The 24,866-nt window shown below is 37.5% G+C and overlaps 1 protein-coding gene across 1 annotated transcript in view; it reads left to right on the top strand.

Moving 5' to 3' along the window:
- The window catches only part of LOC106091860 (protein peste), a 50,393-nt gene extending 40,404 nt beyond the window's left edge, over positions 1-9,989 (top strand). The window contains exons 3-7 of the mRNA XM_059364499.1: positions 291-485; positions 546-851; positions 920-1,144; positions 8,500-9,080; positions 9,150-9,989. Of these exons, the coding sequence (XP_059220482.1) occupies positions 339-485; positions 546-851; positions 920-1,144; positions 8,500-9,080; positions 9,150-9,660 (1,770 nt within the window). The 5' untranslated portion in view covers positions 291-338 and the 3' untranslated portion in view covers positions 9,661-9,989. The remainder of the gene's footprint in view (positions 1-290; positions 486-545; positions 852-919; positions 1,145-8,499; positions 9,081-9,149) is intronic.
- Positions 9,990-24,866: the final 14,877 nt, after the last annotated feature.

The following is a 24,866-nucleotide window of genomic DNA, read 5'->3' as shown; positions in this document are numbered from 1 at the left end:
GCTGACCCCAAGTTTACCCCCTAATAATTATAACAAGTCATAATACAGTCAGCAATACTAACAAGTCGTAATAAAGTCAGCAGTACTGCTTTGTAGCCCATCGAAATTATAAATCTTGGCTAAGTCTTTCACATCACTTTCGATCAAACCAAAAGATTTGGCTAGTCGCTGACTGACGTTCGTCAAAGCTAGAGTGATATTAACTTATAATTGGATTCTGCTAACTGCAGCCTTACAAAGTAGGCAGTTGTTTTAATCAATTCTCCATACGACTTTTCTTCGCGTTCTAGATCTAGCACCACCTGCAACAGTCCCTGAAAGCGGTTTGAATTGACAAGATGCCACATCGATCTTCCAAAATGATATTGAAAACAACACGAAAGTATATGAACTCCTGCTATGTGGTCCTGGGAGTTATCATTGCAGCACTGGGTAGTATTTGTCTGGTATTTGCGAGGCCGTTTATTGAACGTTTCATAGATTATGTAAGTAGGAACTTTTTCTAGTTGATCAAACATTTTCTAATTTTTAATTTCCTTTATTAGAACCTGCAACTAAGACCCAATGCTGAAATTACCAAAATGTGGAGCCATCCAGATGTCAATGTATCCATAGATTTTTATTTTTTCAATTGGACCAATTCCGAGGAGTTCTATTACATGAAAACAAAACCCAAGGTAAATCAAATTGGGCCCATCAGCTACACTGAGGTGCCAGTGAAGAAAATCTTCAAATGGCATCCTGAGAACAATACCATGGACTATGGCAAAACCCATTATTATTATCTTGATGAGAAGAGAACGGTGGTTTCTCTAAATGATACCCTGATATCCATTAATGCTCTTATGGCGGTAAGTACAGATCTTTTGTGGTTTTAGTTTTTTGTTTTCGAAAATTTCAAAAATGTATTTCGTTGCAGGCGGCTGCTTCTAAATCAAGAAACTGGGCCTATCTGAAGCGCACCTTAATCGATATGGCTTTGAAATTCTATAAAAATGGTGCGATCTGGAAGAGAACTGTAGATGAATTCTTTTTCAAGGGTTTCAACGATGACATTGTTAATCTATTGGCAGTATTGCCTACATCCATGCGCACCTCTTTGGGCCTATTTATGCCATGGGACCGAATTGGTTATGCCTATGCGGTAAGTGATTGTCAGTTTTTGAATTTTTTTTTGTCCTTAGAAATGAAAATCAAAGAATTGGTATTTAAATTTAAATAACTTAAAATGCAAGTATCTCCTTAAATTGATCGCTTCGGTAGCCAAGTTGGTAGCGTGCGGTTAATCGATTCCCACTAGAGGCCTGGTCTGGACTAAAATAGTCTAAGTGAGTCTGTTAAGGAAATAGAACGTCAATCTATCCTAACCTTAGCAAGCCTTTATGCATAAATTATGTGTAACTGAATAACAATATTGAACTGGCCAACTCCTTATCCATAGTTCGCAAATTGCAAATTTTGCACATGAACATTCCACTAAGAAAAAAGGGTAAACTTGTGCAGTTCGATTTAAGTTTAAGTTCAACGACAAAGGGCCTCCTTTTAATAGCCAAGTTCGAACAGCGTGCCGCAATGCGATACCTCTTTGGAGAGAAGTTTTACATGGCATAGTAGCTCACAAATGTTGACAGCATTAGGAGCGGAAAACCACCGCTGAAAATTTTTTCTGGTGGTCTCGCCAGGATTCGAACCCAGGCGTTCAGCGTCATAGGCGGACATGCTAACCTCTGCGCTACGGTGGCCTCCATAGTTTATAATTACTTTACAAGCCACCACCATATGTCAAGGCATTGCGCTATGCATAAGAACACAATGCGTTTATTTTGTTTCGATTTTATATTTTTTTAGTCCTTAACAATGGAAAAAAAAATCATGTGAACCCTTAACAACGATTTGTTAATGTCAGGGCTTTATGAAAACATGAAATTATGCTGATATTTCGGGTCTGTGTAGTTGCGAGCTTAAAACAAATAAAAATGTTTTAATTTCGACTGAAGTTAATATATCGTACATCATAGATCTCGGTAGTTAAATCCTCTGGAAGATTCAAAATTTTATAATAAAAGGCAAGAATTGTGTCCTGTAGGTTTTCAAGATGTCAAATGAGGATATCTATACTAGGGTGATGACTTTTTTATAACCTAATATCCCTGTATCCTATTTTGCTGTTGGGCAGTAATTCAGAGCTTGAGATAGTGCTTCAATATCTTCAGAGCGAAACATTTAACCACTGAACCAATGATCACCCCATGAGTAAGAAATTAATGAACAGGTTTTGCGCAACCGATTCATGGTTTCAGGCATCAGAATAAATGCAAGAAGAGCTAGAATGCCACGAGAGTTCGTGCATTGCCGATGTTTGGAATCTGGTTAAACTTCACAAAAAGGAATTTAGACCTCTCGGTGAAGTGACAGAAGACACGAGTGAAGTGGAAGATAAACTTCATGTCGTCTCTCCAGCCGCCTGTTTCCTTAATCTGAGTTTTACCATTTCTGAAGGCAGCTTTCAATTTACCATAATTGCTTATCAATTCCTGCAAAAAGAAGTACTCGATGTAGTCGACCCATAAAGCTCATCGTGCGAGACAACGTAAAGAGCACGAAGCAGCACATGATGTTAGCAACTGATGAAGTTGGGTGTGGCATGACTTCTCTATTCTAACATTTGCTGCAATCGAACTTCAACGCCTGTCTTTTTGTCGTTATTCTCGTTTGTTGTACTGGCAACAATCATCACAATTGATACCCACAGGTTGAACTCATCTAACCCAATCTGGGGTCCTACTGCAATAGTTTGAGCTATCCCATATTTTAATTTGAGTGCATTCAACTTTATTTCTTTGGATTCATTCTTCAAGACTACGGCCTGATATTCAAAGCTCTCCAGGTATTTGCCGTCAAGGTGCTTGCTCCCCTTCTCCAGATAGAGGGTGCTTAGCAAATCTTCACCCAAGCAGTTTCCTTGCATATACCCTTGTGGATTCCTGACTGACTGGAATTTCCATGCCCTCAGCGAAAAGCTGGTGGCAGACCTTTGTTGCTACGTGAGACGGCACCTTTGAGCTTGTAACAAGGCGTTTAGCAATGCCTGTTGGGGTTTGCTTCCTTCTTCTCGTTGATGATGCATTGTAATCCTCCCAAGAACTATCTGTACTGTTGTCGAATAGGTCCGTGTGACTTTGGGAATAATCAAGTATCGCTGAGTTGGTAAATGGAAAAAGTCGCTACGGGCAATGGTGTTTGCTTGCATGGGTGGATGGTATTAGCACAAGCAGTTTTGCCGCTGAAAAAGCCAACGTGGACTTTGTTCTCAACTTTTAAATCGTGGAAGTTCTCATCTTCTTTGCACATCTATTCTATTTGGTTATGTCAAATAATTCAAAGTTATATTTTTTCTGCAGCGATCGTTGTCTTTCAGAAGTTTTACACAAATGGCTTGATCATATATGCAGGAAGTTCAAAACCTTGCTCCATAGGGACTTAGGCTCTATATCAATTACATCGATCCTCTCTTCGTTATTTTGTATTGGTCTTAAGAAGTTTAAAGCGTCCAGTGACGCGATTTTTCATGGGCATATCACTTCGTTCACCTAATGGTCCATTAACAATTGTCGCGTTGCATTCTTCTTGCCTCAGGTTTCCTTGTTCTTATCCGTCTTAAAAGAGATCTTTTCCAATGAAATCTTGTTCGTATTAAATAACTTGAATGCAAAAGACCTTACCATTATTCAGGTTTCTCTCAATTGGTTGAATGACACAAATTGTTCAATGAACACCAGTTTATACTAGATATTTTCAATGTTTTACTAACAGGTATATACGAATGGGAGCATCTCATTATACTATGGCCATATACCTGAGTTAGCACGTGTAGCTTGCAAATTTGTCGAAGCTTCTAAGTTTATGGCCCCTGAAAAATGTGGTTTCTGTAACAAAATCATTCGCACAGGTAGCCAAAGGAAAAACACTCATCATTAAAGAATTCGCTTTACTTTTCCTCCTTAAATTGAATGTAAACGACGTATGTATAATAAAAAACCAAAGGGCAAGAGTTTATTAGTTACTTATCACAATCATAAAAAATAGCACAATCTCAATAATTTTCTTTAAATCTGAGACTAAAAAAGTCGTCAACGAATGATGAATACAAATGAGATAGATTCTATACACTAATTCTAAACATTTATGTTACATAAATATTTGAAATCATTTTACAACTCTGCCAGGCAGATGCTCAAAAGTGAAATCGGTTTAAATGGGAGTTCATATCATATCATAAATTGGTAAATTGGATCTCCGCCTGCAGGGCCGTATTATGATCAGGCAATCGAAACCAAATCTCAGTCCCTGAGTTTAGAATGTAGACCCCAGGCCAACTTTATCCAGTATAAGTTGCCGTGTTGCAATATAAAGATCTGTGATATTAAAATTTAAGTTGTCTCCAATATAAATAATGTCGTTAATGAATGTTCTTTTGACGAAAAAATTCTTGTGAATATATCCTAATTTATAACGTATCCCCTGAAGATGTCAATCAAAAATTGACGAAACATTGGGACAATTGAAATAAAAAGGAATTTCTATTTACGGAACTTAGCTCTAAAGAGCTTAAGATAAAATTTAATCTGTCCTCTGGCTTTGATCTATCTCTGTAGCATGAGCTTCCAGATGGCAATACCAGAGTTTCGTCAGTCCAAGACTGTGCCGCTACCAATAGTGCCTCGCACTCGAACTCAATTGTTTCCGACCGGAAACTTCTTTTTTCAACACGATGGTATGACCTGCACCAATTCTCCTGCATCAAATATCCATTCTCCTATCACCTTTAGTCTCATGTATTTAAAATCCCCGTTTTTTTGTTAGTAGTCTTTTCACTGCACAATTTTCTGTATCAATCCCCATAAATATGTATTTCTTCTTCCTCAATAACTGAATAACAAATCCCTTGGCAACCAACAGAGAAAATGTAAATTCTCCGTTTAGTAGTATTCAGCACGACCTCACAACATTAAGTTCCTTTTCTTTTTACACTTTCTATAGAAGTTCGCATTGCAGACATAGAATCATCTCTTTTCGCTTGCTTTCAGGCCTCAATATTTTGAGATATCATATACCAATTAAGCGGAACTCTTCTTATACATAACGCCTATTATTTTTGTTCCATTCACTAATATTTGTCCTAATCTCAGCGTGGCACAAGTTATTAGCGCTAAACTAATTTCTCTATCCAGTTTTTACTCGTAATAAGGTAACAATTTTGAGAATTCAGTGAAGTTTTATTATTTGAACAGTGCTATCTACCATAGTAGAAATCTACTATTGAATCAAGAACTTTAAAAGAATGAAATTTGTTGCCAAAGCCTTATTCACAAAACTTAATAAAGCCATCAAATTGGTTAATTCGACAGTTCTATAGAGGAAACCTGTCAAATAAACCTATTTGAAATCTATATTAAGTTTGGTGAATACCGCCGTTAGTCCAAACATTAAAGATCCGCTTTCATGCTTCGATTTTTTTTTACTATACATCAATAAATGGTTCCCACTTGTCTAGAAAACTTTCAATCGAAATTATCAACGAATTTGGGTTCGTTATAACCGGTCTTATATGTCATATGTGTGTCATTATGTCACAGATATTTGTTTAAAAATAAAACAAAGCGTGCGCTAAACAAATGAAGCAAATTTGTTAGACTTTTTTTGAATAACTGATTTTAGTTATTGTGGTAGGCCGCCTTAAAACTTACAATCAAAGATTAATTAAAAAATGTATACCCTGTAAACTATGGACATTTTAAACTACAAGAGTTAAAGCATCGACGATGTGTTTCACACTTTCTTGTATTTAGTTATGCATGAAGATTAATAATCATTATGATATAATTCCGGACCACAGTGGCTCAAATACTATAAACATTTTTCGGAGTTTTGAAACCAATTGCTTCGACCAATCAGAGCAAAAAGAAAGAAGTTTATTAAATTTTGAGTATCAAGCAAAAAAAAAAACTAATTTAAAAATGTTCAAAATTCCTATTAGCTCCAGACCTGATCATTAAGATGGAAGGTTCAAATAGTTTTCACTAGATTGCTGCAGTAGTAAACTAGCTACCAAGAATGCATTTACCCTTCCACAGTAGACCCGGGTAGTTCTAGCTCAATTCCAAGGGGGCTGGGATTGATTCCAAAAACATAGACGTTTGTCTCTTTTAAAACCAGGCACCACACATCAAATGTGTCAAATGCATGATACTCTGGTTGATATGAGGATTCCTCTTGAATTGAGTTCATACGATGTTGATGGGCAGGATAATAAGCGTACCACTAGCAAAGGGCTCCAATAGGAATATTGTGACTAGGGCTCAAGGACGGGTTTTTTGGGGCTATTGAATAATTGTGGGATTTTTAGGTTATTTGGGAGGCCACTGTAACGCAGACGTTAGCATGTCCGCCTATGACGCAGAAAGCCTGGGTTCGAATCCTGGCGAGACCATCAAAAAATATACTCAGCGGTGGTTTTCCCCTGCTAATGCTGGTAACATTTGTGAGGTACTATGCCATGTAAAACGTCTCTCCAAAGAGGTGTCACATTGCGGCACGCCGTTCAAACACGGCCATAAAAAGGAGGCCCCTTATCATTGAGCTTAAATTTGAATCGGACTGCACTCATTGATATGTGAGAAGTTTGCCCCTATTCCTTAGTGGAATGTTCATGGGCAAAATTTGCAATTTGCATTTAAAATTATTTGAGAAGGAGGGAGCTCAAGTTTGTTAGCTTCGAGGATGACGCTTTAATCTTGGTGTGTGACCGTGCAAAGAGCATATAGTATGCTGCCAAGATTGGCCAATCCCCGAAAGATATATATGAAATAATTTGGTGAGTTCAGGGGACCTCTCCTAGATGAGGTCGCTCTCACTACAGATAGGGCTTTTAACAAGCATTTTGCAATGTAAGGACTTTGAATTTGATTTGAAACAATAGGACGAAAATATTTGTAAAATTTGCAAAACATATTTGGGCATAGAAGTCAAATAAAATTTATTAAGATTTGTGCATGCAGTTTCGTAGATTAGGTTAGGCTGAAAAGAGGGTGCAGATATTAATCCGCCCCATGCCACTATGGATATACACCTAAGCCAGTAATCGGCTTATTGTGCGCTCTAAAAACTATAAAGTATCCTCTAAAAAGAAAATCTTAAGTTAGGAATATTGTACTAAAATAAAGCCCATCTATTGTTTCCCTAAGCCCAGCACTGCGTCACTTTCTCCATCACACAGAAAAGACCTACACAGAATGAGCGTCACATAGGCCTAAACGTTGAGGAGCGTGGCGTTGAAAAATGCAACTCTGCAAACAAATGTTAAAAATCAACTCGCAAAAGTTAAACCATTTTCGACTTTGACGACCAAAAACGTGTGGCAACACAGAACGGCGATGGCTTTCAAGACTCAAAGTTGAAAATGTTTTAACTTTTCCGCCTTTCTTTCGGGACTTTGCGTGCAGAGTTGCATTTTTCCAACGCGACTCTTTAAATCAAAGCTCTCATTCTGTTTTGGCCTAAAGATGGAGTTACATACTATGCATGCGCATTAAAAATGCAACTCTGCTAACAAATCCCACAAAAGCAATGAGCAAAAGTCAAAGAATTTTTAACTTTGACAATTGAATTCGAGCCTCAATTTGTGTTGCCATAAGTGAATTAGTGTTTTTGGGTGTCAGGGCTAAAAATTGCCAACTATTGTGAATGATCATAGTCATATGGTTACTACACGCAAAAAACATTTTAAATATTTTGGCATTAAACAAATCAGTTTATTGGGGACGAACAATTTTTTATAGTAACAGTGCAATATTTCACTCCACTGTTGAACGTTAGGCGGGAATTTGCCACTTATGGCAACATTTTTATGAACATAAGTGCATAGCTTATGTCATCCGCTTTCATCATTTCGTTTACTTTTCCTAGAGTTATCTTGACTTCCTTTTAAGTAACATGCAATAAGAGTTGTGTCTTTTTTTTTTGCTGCCTTTGAAAGAGAGCAAAGTGTCCAGGAATGGTGAACGAATTTATTTAAGGTCTGTTTGTGCACTTTTCCAGTAAAAACTTGCAGCAGGTTAAAAATAGCCATTACTCTCTTTTGCTATTTATTTGAATTTAACAGCTGGTTTTCGTAAAGCAGCTGTTCGATGCTGCAAATTTCTGCTGTTAAAAAGACTTCTTAGAGATTTACAAGCTCTTAATTACCAAACTTCCAAAATTTTTCTAGCTCTCACGCATTTTCCCGCTCTCTTCTGCTGGCAAATAAAGTAAGCGAACGACTTCCAATAACAATTTGTGCAAATTTGCACAACTTTTTGAGTACAATCATCTGTTTTCCCTTTGTAACAGCAGCTGACGAGAGTCTTAAATCCGGATTTAATGAGCAGTGTTAACGGAGTTATAGCCGAAAATTATTCAATTCTCAAATATTGATTTGTTTTTTTCTCTCTTTTTTTTCAGCGCAATGCTACCTCAGAATTCCTAGGCAAGCATAGTATTCACACCGGCGTTGGAGATATCGACCGTTTAGGGGAATTGATGCTATGGAAGGGTAAAAATTATTCCGAAGCCTTTTCCGAAGGATGCAATGCTGTACACGGTTCCCCGGGGGAATTCCAACGTACACATCTGAAAAAGCATGAATCCATTGATTATTTTTTCACCGACTTTTGTCGGGCCCTAAAAATGGATTACTTGGATGAGGTTTACATTGATGGAATACGAGGCTATCGCTACATCATATCACCAAGTGTCTTTGATAATGGCACATTGTATCCGGAATCTAAATGTTATTGCAATGGTGAATGTGTACCATATGGAGTTTTCAATATAACCAGCTGTTATTTTGGTTTGCCAGTGTTGGTATCGAAACCACATTTTTTGGGTGCTGATCCTTACTATGCCCAACAAGTGGAGGGCATGGAGCCGAATAAGACATGGCATGAGACTTTAATAACTTTGGAGCCGAGAACCGGTTTGATGATAGAAATAAAGGGGCGCTTGCAATTGAATATTTATGTCAGACCCACCAGCCATATAATGTAAGGAAATGCTTTTTACAATCAAAAAAATCTTCAAAAAAATTATTCTTTTCTTTTTATCTTTAACAGTTCCTTTCCCACCAAACGAAAAATGGCCTTCCCTGTGGTATGGTTTGACATGTACGCCGGCATATCCAAGGACAGTGCCCGCATACTCAGCATGGTACAAAATGCTCCCTTCTACGCCAATATCATGGGATTGTGCTTAATGTTGCTGGGTATAGTCATAGCATGTTGGCAGCCCTGCAGGGATATGTGGAACCGACGCTCTGTACAGCATATGGAAATCAATCGCCTCAACCATGATGATGACTATGATGAGGAAATGGATCATGTAGATGTTAATCTCAAGTCCGGTACTATAGGCAAGCAGGTGGGCAGAAAGATTCTTAGCAGGGAGAATTTATTCGGTCTACGCTCTAATTTCCCCTCACTTGTCTACATCACTACACATCCGCGACGAAGTTTACCCATAATCATTTCACATTTGGATGGTGATGAGGAGGCATGGAAGTCCTGCCTGGAAGATGAAATGAGGCAGCAATCTGAGCTGGCCTTGGACGAGGGCAGCAGCAGTTAATGACCGCCGCTGGTTGCCCCAGTACAAATGAAGACTTTTTCACACCTGCTTGCCCAGTTTTTTAGTTTTTCTTTAGCTATACTCACTAGCAACCTTTGAAGATTTGCATAAGTCTAGGTTAAGGGGTATTTTCTTAGAATAGTCTAGCATACCAAATGTACTTCACTACGCCACACCCCATTGTATTCCATTGCTTTTGTAGTCGTTGTATACCATCCTTCATCTAATTTAAGATTTTTAGGGTTTTTTTATAACTTTGTATTATATCAAATGCCTTTGCATTTGAACATTCGTGATATTAACAAATATACATAACATACATATGTATAGAATAATTTAAATTTCGGAGTTTTTTTTTTCAAAAAAAAAAATGGATGAAAAAAATATATAAAATAAAACAAGTAAGAGCGTGCTAAGTTCGGCCGGGCCGATCTTATATACTCTCCACCATGGATCGCATTTGTCGAGTTCTATGGGCGGTATCTCTATTTAGGCAAACAAAGAATATTAAATAAGAACTGTTATGCCATTGGAGCTATATCAAGTTATAGTCCGATTCTGACTATATTCGGACATTGTAGAAGTCGTTGTGTAATATTTCAGTTCATTCGGATAAGAATTGCGCCTTGTAGGGGCTCAAGAAGCAAAATCGGGAGATAGGTTTATATGGGAGCTATATCAAACGATTGATCGATTCAGACCATATTAGACACGTATGTTGAAGGTTATGAGAGAAGCCGTTGTACAAAATTTCAGCCAAATCGGATGAGAACTGCGCCCTCTAAAGGCTCAAGAAATCAAGATCCCAGATCGGTTTATATGGCAGCTGTATCAGGTTCTATACCGATTTACGCCATACTTAGCACAGTTAATGGAAGTCATAACAAAATACCTCATGCAAAATTTTAGCCAATTCGGATGAGAATTGCGCGCTTTATTGGCTCAAGAAGTCAAGATCCCAGATCGGTTTATATGACAGCTATACCAGATTATGAACCGATTTGAATCATACACAGCATTGTTGTTGAAGATGATACCAAAACACTACGTGCAAAATTTCAGTTAAAATGGACGAGAATTCCCCCACTAGAGGCTCAGGAAGTCAAGACCCAAGATCGGTTAATGTGGCAGCTATATCAAAATATGGACCGATTTGAACCATACTTAGCGCAGTTGTTGGAACTGATACCAAAACATCACGTGCAAAATTACAGTCAAATCGGGCGAGAATTGCGCCCTCTAGAGGCTCAAGAAGTCAAGACCCAAGATCGGTTTATATGGCAGCTATATCAAAACATGGACCGATTTGGCCCATTTACAATACCAACCGGACAGATGGACGGACATGGCTAGATTGACTTAAAATGACATGACGATCAAGAATATATATACTAAATGGACTCTCAGACGCATATTTCGAGGTGTTACAAACAGAATGACGAAACTAGTACACCCCCATCCTATGGTGGAGGGTATAAAAACATATGAAGAGTTTTATAAATGAAAGGTTACAAAATTTCTTCTGGTTGTTTTCCCCGCAGAAGTTTCTTACTCGTTTGCAAATTTGTATTGGCAAATTGTTACTAGATAAGTACGCGAACACACCATATATTATGCAGCAATCGGTAAACAAAACACAGCTGTATTTATCCGGACATTCATTCGCTTACCGGTACCCATCTGCCTGTTAAGGTTTATCGTTAGGATAATCAATAAGCATTTATTTAGAAAACCAAATTCCATGGCGCAGATGAAACATGTCCGCCTATGACGCCGAGAGCCTGGGTTCAAATTCAGACGTGAACATCAACCAAATTTTCAGCGGTGGTTATCCCCTTACTAACCCTGTCTACATTTGTAAGGCATCTTGCCATGGTAAAACTTCTCTATCAAGTGGAGTCGCTATACGGCACATCGTACGGACCCGGGATAAAATAGGAGGTCCCTTATCATAGAGCTTAAACTTTAACCGCACTAATTGTGTAAAAAATTCCTTCAACTAGAAGAATATCGATGCGCTAAATTGTAACCGGAGAATGAGAAACTCGGCCTTAGTCTCCAACAAATAAATGACTGTGACCAGAGTCAACATGTTTGCGGTATTTATGTTATTCCCAGATTATCCTTTGAGGGAAAAGGTGTTTTGAAGGGTAAAAGATTTATCTTGCTGTAGCCAGCCTCTTTCAGGGTGCACTAATAAAACTGACTAGAGGACATGGAACAAAAGCTAAAACAAAAAACTGAGAAGAAGATAGAAGAATACAATTTTTGGGAGTCCAATCCTGGACAGGATGGAGCAGCCTCTGTCTAGAAAGTCCAAGTAAATAACGATACATAATGGCCAGAGATAGGAATGTAGATGGAACATTGAGGAGTGGAACAAAAAGAGATTGAATGCGCTCTACTCGTATCGTAATTCGATGGGTAGGACATTGGGGGTTTAGGACGGGGATGATAAACTCGGTATTTACTGCTGTCATTTGACCTATGAGAAGTTGCTGTCTGTTTTCGACTGCCCGACCATAATACAGTGCAGCAGGTGGATATCTGGGCAATCACGGAATGTGTGAGGTGGTGTGGTCTAACGCGGGGACGTGCAATGTAAACATCTTTACAGACAGTAGACTGAGCATCAGAGCAATAACAACCAGGATGGTTTGGTCACGAACAGTTTTGGAGTGTAAGAAGGTGATTAACGCATTCCCTGAGAATGACATAATCCGCATCGTTTGGGTGCCAGGTCATAGCGGAGTAAGGGGGAATGAAAGAGCAGACGATTTGGTAGTGAAAGCCAGAGGACTTCTATCAATAAACTTGGTTAACCCAAAGCCTTTCGGATGGAAGCAGTCGAGTTAAGGGCATAGGCGATGAACGCGCATGTAACTCTGTGGAACAGCGAAATAGCGGTAGGACGTCGAAAATCCTATGGGGAGATCCGGATCATGAGAAGACGAGGCTATTACTTAAAAGAAGGAAGAAGGAGATTAGTATAGCTTTCCATATGATAACGGGACACATAGGACTACAAGCTCACGTATTCAACATCAGTGTGGCAAGTAATGGCATGTATAGGGCATGTGGGGAAGATGATGAGACGTTGGAGCATTTCCTATGCATTGCCCGGCTTTCGAGGCTAACTGACACCGGTATTTAGGTGGTCACACAATACCAGACATGAACCAACTTTGGCGCGTGGAAAACAATTAAGAATTTTGTAAGTAGCACAAAATTCATAAATAAGACTTTCTTTTTTGAAGGTTCTTTGTAGTATTTAGAGCGCACAACAAGCCGATTACTGGCTTAGGTATGTGTCCATAGTGACATGGCACAGATTAATATCCCACCCACTTTTCAACATAATCTATGCAGTCGTAAATAAATATTTTTCAACTTCTAGAGTTTTTTTTACCAAATGAATGAACTTTAATCAAATATACTTTTTTTTACACTTTTTTTCTAAAGCAAGCTAAAATTAACAGCTGATAACTGACAGAAGAAAGAATGCAATTACAGAGTCACAAGCTGTGAATAAATTTGTCAACGCCGACTATATGAAAAATCCGCAATTACTTTTTGGGCAACCCAATAATTCGCACAACTAAAAATTTGTTAAAAACACATCTTTATTACCAATAATATGCCAACGTTCAATGGAAAATATAATTTCAATGTCAAAAATTATCAATTAATCACTTTGTTAAAAATGTTTTTAACAAGCAATACCAAGTTCAAGTTGATCCTTGAACAAAACCACGATACAACATTTTCTTCTCCCATCTGCCTGAAATATGGCAGACTTCAGACTGGACCTTCCAGATATATATTGAGCCATATTTTTATACCCTCCACCATAAGATGGAGGGTATAATATTGATCTGAGACCCAACAAAGTAATGGGTGATTTTTTAAGAGCTATAAGTTTTTCGAAAAAATCACAAGTTCAGAAAATGCATAAAATATTTATTTTAATCGATAGAACGGTCCATATAATTTATGGTTTGAAGATTATTTCATGCAAATGTTGATCGTGACTGCGCCTCAAAGGGTCCATCCGCTTAGTCCAACATTTCGGCGTCAATTAAAGCGGTCTTGCCTTTGAGGTTTGACATTGGCCCACAAATAATAGTCTAAAGGCGTTGAATCGCACGATCTAGACGGCCAATTGACTGATCCCGAACGTAAAATTTGGGCAAAAGAGTTTGATATCATCTCACGATATCGCTCAACATTCACAGTTACGTTGCGATTCGAATCATTTTTGAAGAAGTACGGTCTAATGATGGCACCAGCCCATAAACCGCACCAAACTGTGACCTTTTCTGGATGCATTGGTAGCTTTTGTAATGCTTCTGGCTGATCTTCACTCCAAATTCGACAACTCCACTTATTTACGTACTCATTAACTAAAAATGAGCTTCGCTATAAAAAGGAAGAAGCGCGCGATGAACTTTCATAACAGGGCAAGCATTTTGATAACAAACTTCAATAATTTGCAAGCATTGTTCGTTTGAAAGACGATAAATGAACTGTAGACCAAACTGAAGATGTTTGACAATGAAACAAAACACGAAACGTGCGTGAGCTGTTTAAACCAATTTTGTTAAAAAGATTATAGCTAAAAATTCACCCTATATATATTCATGATCGTCTTGACATTCGTTTTAGATATGTCCGTCTGTCTGGCTGTCGAAAGCACGCTTACTTTCCAAGGAGTGAAGCTAGGTGCAGGTCAATTGTGATTGTAAATGGGCCATCTCGTTCCATGTATTGGTATAGCTTCCATATAAACCGATTTTGGAGCTTGATTTATTGAGCCGCTAGAGGGCGGAATTTTTATCATATTTAGCTGAAATTTTGCACAAATTGTTTTATTGTGAATTCCAACAACTCTGAAGTAGGGTCCAAATCGGGTTTTAACCTAATATAGCTCCCATATAAACTGATCTCGGATCTTAACTTCTTAAGCCGCTAGAGGGCGCAATTTTTATCAGATTTAGCTGAAATTTTGCAAGCATTGTTTTGGTATGACCATCAACAACTATGCCAAGTATGGTTCTGATCTTTTCATAAAATGATATAGCTTCCATATAATCCGATCTAGGATCTTGATTTCATAAGCCGCTAGAGGGTGCAATTTTTATTCGATTTTGCTGAAATTGTTTTGGTTTGATCATCAACAACTGTGTCAAGTATGGTCGAAATCGGTTTATAACCTGATATAGCTCCCATACAAACTGATTTGGGATCTTGATTTCTTGAGCCTCTAGAGGGCGCAATTATTGTCCAATATGGCTGAAATTTTGCATGAAGTGTTTTTTTCTAACTTCTTACAACTGCGCAAAATATTATTCAAATAAGTTCATAACCTCATATAGCTCCCACATAATTCGATTTCGGATCTTGGCTTAGTGAGCCTCTAGAGGGCGCTGTTATTGCCCAATATAGCTGAAATTTTCTATTAAGTGTTTTATTATGAATTCCAACATCTCTGCCAAGTAAGGTCCACATCGGTTCATAACCTTATATAGCTCCCATATAAACCGATTTGGGATCTTGATTTCTTGAGCCTCTAGAGGGTGTAATTATTGTCCAATATTGCTGAAATTTTGCACCATGTGTTTTGTTCTAACTTCTAATAACTGCGCAAAGTATGGTTCAAATAGGTTCAAATCCGATGTAGTTCCCATATAAACCGATTCGGATCTTGATTTCGTGAGCCTCTAGAGGGCGCAATTATTGTCCGATTTGGCTGAAATTTTGTATAAAGTGTTTAGTTTTAACTTCTAACAACAGCACCAAGTAAGGCAGGTTTACAACCTGATATAGCTCCCATATAATTCGATCTCGGATCTTTAATCTTCGTGAGCCTCTAGAGGGCGCTATTTTTGTCCGATTTGGCTGAAATTTTGCATGAAGTGTTTTGTTCTAAGTTCTAACAACTTCACCAAGCAAGCCCCAAATTGGTTAACAACCTGTTAAAGCTCCCATATAAACCGATCTCCCGGTTATACTTCTTGAGCTTCTAGATGAAGCTATTCTTATCCGATTTGCATGAAATTTTCTACAATGAATTCTACTTTGGTCTCTAACAGCCCAATCAAGTATAGTAAAAATCGGTTCATAACTTGGTGTAGCTGAAATAGCATAGCAATTCTTATCCATTATCCTTTGTTTGCCTTTAAATCGATGTCGGCCAAAGAACTTGACAAATGCGATTCGTGGTGGAGGGTATGTAAGATTCGGCCTGGCCGAACTTGGAACGCTTTTATTTGTTTATTATTAATCCAAACATCTCATTCCTCATTGGCAAATACAAATCCCGTTTTCATATCCGACTTGTCGGTAGACGATTTATTAAACTATGCCTCCAAAGTTTACAATTGCAGAAAATTATCACCTATTATGAATAATGACTTTAAGAGCAAATGACTGTCAATACAAATATTATTATGACATAAATAAAAATAAGGGATATTAGTAATGAATGATAAGGCAGAAAGATAGGTTTAACATCAATGGCTAGAACATGTTCTTAATCATATGGGGGCATGTCTGAGGAATTCCCTGTCTTGCATTTACTTTTGCTACAATGTCAGTATTATTGAGTGATGACGATTTCCTATGTAGGAATTCAGACATATAGAAACAAATATTTATTTTATACGAATTAGCGTTGATTTGGTGGTTTCTATTCAAACCAGAAATCTAAAAATAAACAATATTTATAAACAAATTTGTATTTAATTGGTAACAAAACAACGATGATTTAATAATGGCAATACACCCCGAAAAATGACGAAACTGAATTTAAATAAATAGAAAAATAATGATAGTTGGTGGTATTAATACAAGTTTAATGAAAATTGTTTCGAGTAAGCTAACTTTTGTCTTAGCAGAACAAAGTTTCGTTGAAATAGTTCATAATGGGGTTTAGGTTCTCAATTGTATACCCTACGCCACCACCATGATACAGGGTGTGCACGATATTTGTTTGCAACGCTACGAAGGTAAGGTGAATGACATAACTTAAAGTAAACCGATCGACTCAGAATCACTACCTGATTTAATTTAGCCATGTCCATCTGTGAGTCCATGTATGCATTAATCAGGTTACAGATCATATTTGTAATCCATATAATGGTATCTACCAAGTTCCACTTGTAGGGTAAATCTATGGTATTATATAGTCCGCTTCGTCTGAATTTTGTGTTTTTAAATTAACGTTGCAATTATTTTAAATATAAACCGGAAATCTATAAATAAACCAACTTTCGGCGTAGAGTATTAATAAAGAAACAAATCTACAATTGGCGGTAATTAAAAACACAGAAGTAAATTAATGATGACAATATACTTCGAAAAATGACTAAACTGCATTTGAAATTAATGCATATTAAAGGTTAGTTGTTAGTATTAAAACAAGTTTAGTTTAAATTGTTTCGAGAAAACGGATTTAGTTATCGTGAGAAATAGTTCATAACGAGGTTTAGATAAGTAACTTGTATACTCAGTAGAATAGGATGGAAGTGTATACCAGTCATTCCGTTGGTAACAACTCGAAATAATGATATGCAACTCCATAAAGTATTTTTTTTTGAGCAATATTCTAAGTCGATCCAGCCATGTCCTTCCGTTAGTGGATATCATTATAACGGTCGGACGAATAAAGATATCCGCTTGAAATGTTGCCCATATACCTCATATTGATGTACATCATTGGGCATGGCAAATGGGTCATATCGGTTCAGATTTGGTTATAGCTCCCATATAAAATGGTCCTTCCACTTGACTTCGTGGGCCCATAATTAATATTCGATTTAGCTAAAATTTAGCAAGAAGTGTTTTGTAACGCTTTGCCACACCGAAACAAATACGATCCAAATCGAACTATAACCTAATACGGGTCACTTAGACAGAGGTAACAGCGTGCTATATTCCGGGCTGAATGTTGGGAACCCACCACAGTGGATTCTACTAAATATGTATACAAAAGAAATTGAGTAAAGGGCGTAATTTTATTCTACATACCAACCTTCTGTCAAACTAGCAACAAATTAAAGCTTCTAGGAACCGAACAAGGCTAATCGAGAGACCGACTGATTTGGACCGTATTTCGCACAGTTGTTGACAGTCGTAGCAGAACACCGCATGCAACATGTCAGCCATATCGGGCAAAAATTGCGGCTTGTAAGGAATCAAGAAGTCAAGTCGGGAAATCAGTTTATGTGGGAGCTACATCAGTGTATAGACCGAATCGGACCGTAATTTGAACAGTTGTTGGAAGATATAATAAAACACCACATGCTCAATTTCATCCAAAAATTGCGGCTTGTAAGGGCTCAGGAAGTCAAATCGGGAGATCGGTTTATATGGGAGCTATATCAGGTTATAAACCGATTTGGACCGTAGTTGACACAGTTGATGAAAATCATAACAAAACACCACATGATCAATTTCATCCAAATCGGACAAAAATTGCAGCTTGTAAGGGCTCAGGAAGTCTAATCGGCAGATCGGTTTATGTGGGAGCTATATCAGGTTAAAGGCCTATTTGGACCGCACTAGGCACGGTTATCGGAAGTTATAACAAAACACCACATGCTCAATTTCAGCCAAATCGGACAAAAATTGCGGCTTTGAAGGACTTAAGGAGTCTAATCGATAGATCGGTTTATATGGGAGCTATATCAGGTTATAGATCGATTCGGACCATAATTGGCATAGTTGTTGGAAGTATTAATAAAACACTACATGCTCAATTTCAACCAAATTGAGCAAAAATTGCGGCTTATAAGGACTCAAGAAGTCTAATCGGGAGATCGGTTTATATGGGAGCTACATGAGGTTATAGATCGGATTGGACCGTACTTGGCACAGTTGTTGCAAGTCATTATAGAAAACTATCTGCAAAAGTTTTGCCGAATCGGACAAAAATTTCGGCATCCAGGGGCTCAAGAAGTCAAATCGGGAGATCGGTTTATATGGGATCTATATCCAATGCCTAATGACCTACATCAATAAGAAATATCTATGCAAAATTTCAAGCGGCTAGCTTTACGCGTTCGACCGCTATCGTGATATCGAAAGACAGACGGACGGACTGATATGGCTAGATCGTCTCAGAACGTCGAGGCGATCAAGAATATATGTACTTTATGTGGTCTTAGATCAATATTTCGAGGTGTTACAAATGGAATGGCTAAATTAGTATACCACCATGCTATGGTAAAAATGCAAATTTTGCCCTTGAATATTCCACTAAGGAACAGGGGCAAACTTCTCACATATCAATGAGTGCAGTCCGATTCAAGTTTAAGCTCAATGATAAGGGGCCCCCTTTTTTTATATCCGAGTCCGAACTGCGTGCCGCAGTGCAACACCTCTTTGGAGAGAAGTTTTTACATGCCATTAAGACCGATCTGCAAATTTGTGACAATGAGTTTTATTAGGCCCATCGATTTCCGACCTGAATACGGACCATATTTAATATAGCTGGCATATAGACCGATCTGCCTATTTTGGGACCTTACCGATTACCGGATTTCTCTGAAATTTGCGACCATGAGTTTTATTGGTTTTATATGGCCCGTCGGTATCCGAAGCAAGTATCGTTAAAATCGGACTTTATTTGCCATAACGACCGATTTAGGGTTTTAGGCCTTTAACAGACGCATTTATTATCCGATTTCGCTGAAATTTGAAACAAAGGGTTCAAAAAGACATCTTGACATCCATGACAAATACGGTCGTGATCCGGTTATATTGAGATATAGTTGTTATATTAAGGTCATTAGGACCTTATACCCGCAAAGCCCCATTTATTATCACATTTCGTTGAAATTTGAAACTGGGACTTTAAAAGGTTTCTCGAGATCTAAACAAAATATAATGCAAATTGGCCCATTTTTTTATATGATAGTGGAGTTATAATAAAATTGGATAATATAGAGGGTGACTTTTTAAGAGCTATAGGAAAGTTTTTCAAAAAGCAAAGAACATATACACCCAGACATGTGCATGACATTTTTATTTGAATCGATAATACGGTTCATATATTTTATTGTTTGAAGATTATTTCATGCAAATGCTGACAGTGGCTGCGCCTAAAAAGGTCCATCCGATTAGTTACATTTTGGCATACTTTTTCCAATGCGTCAATTGAAGCGGACTTGTCTGCTTAAATATGAGCTTTAACATAACCCCCTAAAAAGTCTAAAGTCCTTAAATCGTCCATGAAATAAAATGTTCACCGAACTCGCCTCTCAATTAATCCATTGTTACGAGTGCTGTGTGGCATGTGGCAGCGTCTTGTTGAAAACACATGTCATGCAAGTCAAGCTCTTGCATTTTTGGGCATAAAAGTTGGATATCATCTCACGATAGCGCTCACCATTCACAGTTACGTTACGATTCGCATCATATTTGAAGAAGTACAGCACCACGATGCCACCAGCCCATAAACCGCATCAAACTGTGACTGTTTATGCATGCATTGGTAGCTCTTGCAATGCTTCTGGCTGATCTTCACTCCAAAATCGGCAATTCTGATTTTTTACGTATCCATTGAGCCAAAATCAGCTTCGTCGTAAAATGGAAGAAGCGCACGATGAACTTTTTTGACAGAGCACGCATGCTGACAACAAAAATTTTAAAATTTTGCAGACGTTGTTCTTTTGCAAGATGATTCATGTTTAAATTATAGACCAAGCTGAAGATATATAACAGTAAAACAAGACACGAAACATGTGTGAGCTGTTTAAACCAGTGTTGCCAAAAAGATAGTAGCTTAAAAAACTGCCCTTTATAAGAAAATTTTTATTTGGAACCATAGTTATGGTTCTAAGAGCAGCATTTCCCTTTAAATAGCAGCGAAAATTTACTTCCGTTTCCTGGCTTAGCTTAATACAACATTTATTTGTTATGAATATGTTAATGGAAGTATTGCACTTTAAACTATGTTAACCATAACGGAATGTACAACAGGGTGTCTCTGCGAAAACACTGGGTGGTTGTATATTATATTGAATATTTTAAACAACGGCAAGAGGGTATTTGGCTTCACATATAGATGGCGGCTTGGAAAAAAGAGAGAATATTACATCTGAATTGTGAAAGAATTATTAAGTCGTTCGAGTTTATTATCAAAAGCCCAGTATGTACCTCTAGCGAAATTTTCGGTTGCAGCCAAGACATTTATGCCGCCACTGAAAAAAGTTGTGTAGAATACAAGGTGGCGACAAAAATCGATTCATAATTTTGGCCGAATTTAATAATTTTTGGCTAATAAAGTACATATAAATAAAAGTGAAAGAGCTATATTTGCTAACAATTGTTATTTATTTAAAAGACAATGAACGAAAATGCAACTAAAATTACTTTTTTTATCATGTTGATTTCTTCAGCCCTTAGAAGCCTAATTTTTCCCCGATTTGGCTGAAATTTGGCACAAAAACCTATCATATGACTTACATCAGTGCCAAGTTTTATCCGAATCTGTCAATATGGTAATATAGGCCCCCTATGTCCCGACATGACTTCTTCAAACCAAAATAATTAAATAATAAGTTAATGTTATAGCCAGGATTTGAACGCAGGCGTTCAGCGTTATAGGCGGACATAGGCTGCAGTGGCACCAATTCGATATACACAGTCAAGGCGAAGTGTCCCAACCCTAAAAAGATATTAGAGAGTTAAAGAAGGCGCAGCGTAGCGGTACCGGTTCGGCTAGTAAGCTATATCAGTCCCATAGAGAGGGTATAATTTTTGTCCGATTTGATTCAAATTTGTATACCCTCCACCATAGGATGGGGGTATACTAATTTCGTTATTGTGTTTGTAACACCTCGAAATAAAGTATATATATTTATAATCGTTGTGATATTTTAAGTCAAATTTTTAGCGGAATCCGGAACTTAGCACGCTTTACTTGTTATTGTAAAAACAAAACAAGCGAGAACAAAAAATATGGAATCCAGACTTCAATATGATTGGAGAGCTAATAATATTTAAATAGTTATTAAATTTTAAAGGCTGAGCCAAACAAATGAGCCATATAAATTTAACCGCCCTTTACACTAAAATAAGGCAATAGTCTGAATATGTCGTACAAAGTCAATTCTCTCCGCCATAGGATGGGGTTATACCAGGTGTTATACGCGATTCTGTAACACCTCGAAATAGTGATATAAGACCCCATAAAATATATATATATTCTTGATCGACTTGACATTTTAAATCGATCTAGCCATGTCCGTCCGTCTATCTGTCTGTGGAAAGAGTAAAGCTAGGCGCTCAAAATTTGGCACAAATACTTCCTATTAGTGTAGGGCAGTTGTGATTGTAAATGCGCCATATCGGTCCATAGCTATATCTAGCTCCAATATAAACCTAGAGAGCCCAATTCTTAACCGATTTTTTCATGAATTTTGCACAATGACTTCCCCAATGACCTCAAACTTAAGTATCAAGCATGGTTCAAATCGGCCCAAAACCTGATATAGCTCCCATATAAACCGACCTCCCGATTTGACTTCTAGAGCCTCTAGAGGGCGCAATTCTTATCGGCTGAAATTTGAGGTAATTTATAGTACAAAATCAATCCATAAAAAAAATCGACAACTTATAAATGGCTTCAAATCGAAAATCGTAAAAACCGTCACGTCTGGCAACCCTGCATATACATTCTCATTTGTAGTTGCAAGTAAATATTCTCCAATGCCTACACACAAAAAAAATATTTCGTTTGACATAAAGGAAATTCACATTAAGTAAACTTCTTTTGTGAAAAACGATGTACTTTGTAGACTATGAAAGTATACACATAATTCAAAATCGTCATTAGCCTAGTCAAAATCTAGTTTTTGACAGAATTGAAAAATAAAAAGGAAATCGTACGACTTTTCAACTGCAACGTTTCAACTTTTTGAATTTATTAATATGACAACACTGGTGCATAGGTTAGTACGTGCTCCTACAACAGAAAACGGCAGAGTTACAATCCTGACGAGAACGTCAAACACATTTTTTTACTATTATTTTGCTTTACTAATACATACCGGTGGCACATGGTAATGTGGTGGCCAAACCGCCCCGGAAGGCAAAACGCTGAAAATAAATATGTATGTCAATAGATATAAAATAAATTTTGTTTTATCCTATTTAAAATTTTATAAAGGCGCTATAACAACAACAAAAAATCTGAATCATCAATCGTCGCTGCCTCAAGGCGGATTTAAAAGGTGGTCTCACGCGAACAGCTGTTAACAGCCGGCCAGGTTTGACGGTATTTTTCGTTGTTTGTGTGTTTTATGGTTCTTAACTCTAATACACACACACAACCAAAACTCGTTGACAGATAGTGCACTTAGCGAGAAAAATTTTTACTCAGCTGTTTACGGTACACAACCTGGTAATTATGTCATGATACGGACCATCTCTGGCCACCATGGGCACGCTTGCAGAAGTCCAGACGATGAAACCAATTTTCGACGGTTTTCAAGCATAAATCGGCTGATACATTCGATATTCGTACGAAGTTCATCAATCGTGGCTGAATGGTTGGCGGAGACTCATGACATAATTACCAGGTAGTGTACCTTAAACAGCTGAGTACACATTTTTTCGCGTACAACGAAAAATGGCGCGAACTAGTAATATGTGTGTGGTATGGTTCTTAACTATAATACACACACACAACCAAATATCATTGAAAGATAGTGCACTTCGCGAGAAAAAATTGTACTTAGCTGTTTACGGTACACTACCTGGTAATTATATGATGACAGAGCCTATAGACTTGACGTAGCCCCACAGAAAATAGTCTAACGGCATCAAATCGCACGACTGAGGCGGCCAATCGATTGGACCATTTCTTGAGATAACACGTTCTCCAATCTTAGTTTCCAATAAATTGATTGTGGCATTCGCTGTGTGTTTTGTGGCGCCGTCCTGTTGGAACCACGTGTCCTCCAAGTCCATATCATCCAATTGGGGTCACAAATATTCTGTTATTATTGAATGAAGGAAGTACGGTCCAATGACGCTGCCGTCCCATAAACCGCACCAAACCGTATTTTTTCGCGATGCAATGATGACTCATGGAGTATGTGTGCATTGCTGTCTGACCAATAACGCATATTTTGCTTATTGACGAAGCTATTCTGCCAGAAATTAGCCTCATTATAGCGCAATTAACGTTGAGGCCACTGACTCCGAACTTCGGTAGTAAATTTTAATAATTTCGTCTTGTTAATGCCTCATATATCTTTTCTTACTGAAGAGACATGTCGAAAGATCGATAAAACATATGGCATTGTTTGCTGTTCCTATCGGTCTACTTTTGTAGCGTCCCTGTGTGTCATAAATGCATTGGCCAACTAAAAGCTAATGTGTTTGCTTGTCCTTTTACTAGTAATAAATTTTTCCAAAAATAATCCATATAAACTACATTTTGACAAAGTTTTATCTCAAAAGAAAACGTTTTACAATATTTTATAGAATCTAATTAAAAAAATACGCAAATCTCATACTATTTAGTTAGTTAGTTATTCTTGGTTAGTTATTAACGAATTTTTAATTTTAGATAAGATAAAAAAATAGTTTCCTATGTCTGGCTGCCTCTCTTCAACTGATAACAATGAACAACATAAATGAGTTTCAATGAATATTTTACGCTCTCTTATAACTCTCTTGCAATGTTTATTAGATTAGAAAAAAAACAATTATTTCAGTATTGAGTTTTAGTTTATGCACTTGAAATTATTGTTTGCAAAAAAATATACCATATTCAACAGAACATATTCAACTATAAATACATATAGCTAATGTAGCAGATATTAGAGATGTGCGCGTGAGTGATTTTCCACTCACGCTCACGAGAAAAAATGTTACGCACTCACGACTTTTCAAGTCGACTTACCTACACGTTCGCTCACGAGAGACAAATTTTAGTCATGCGCGACTTACGAGACAATCAGGACTCACGAGGCACTCTAAAGAAAATCACGACTCACGAGGCTCTCACGGTTAAAAAAATATTTTTCCATGAAACGAATATTTTTTTCATGCATCTCAAATCATAAAGCATTTAAACTTACGAATATCAATGTATAAAATGCATTAGCACTTATTTGCTCTTTTCATTTTCATGCCTCTGTAGAGAGAAATTTATTCTTCTTCTTTCATACTTCTCCAATAGTGACAGTGTG

The sequence above is a fragment of the Stomoxys calcitrans genome, chromosome 3 (genome assembly GCF_963082655.1).
Source record: "Stomoxys calcitrans chromosome 3, idStoCalc2.1, whole genome shotgun sequence".
Lineage (NCBI taxonomy): Eukaryota > Metazoa > Arthropoda > Insecta > Diptera > Muscidae > Stomoxys > Stomoxys calcitrans.
Note: the sequence above shows the minus strand (reverse complement) of the source record. Positions and strands in the feature narration are given on the sequence as shown.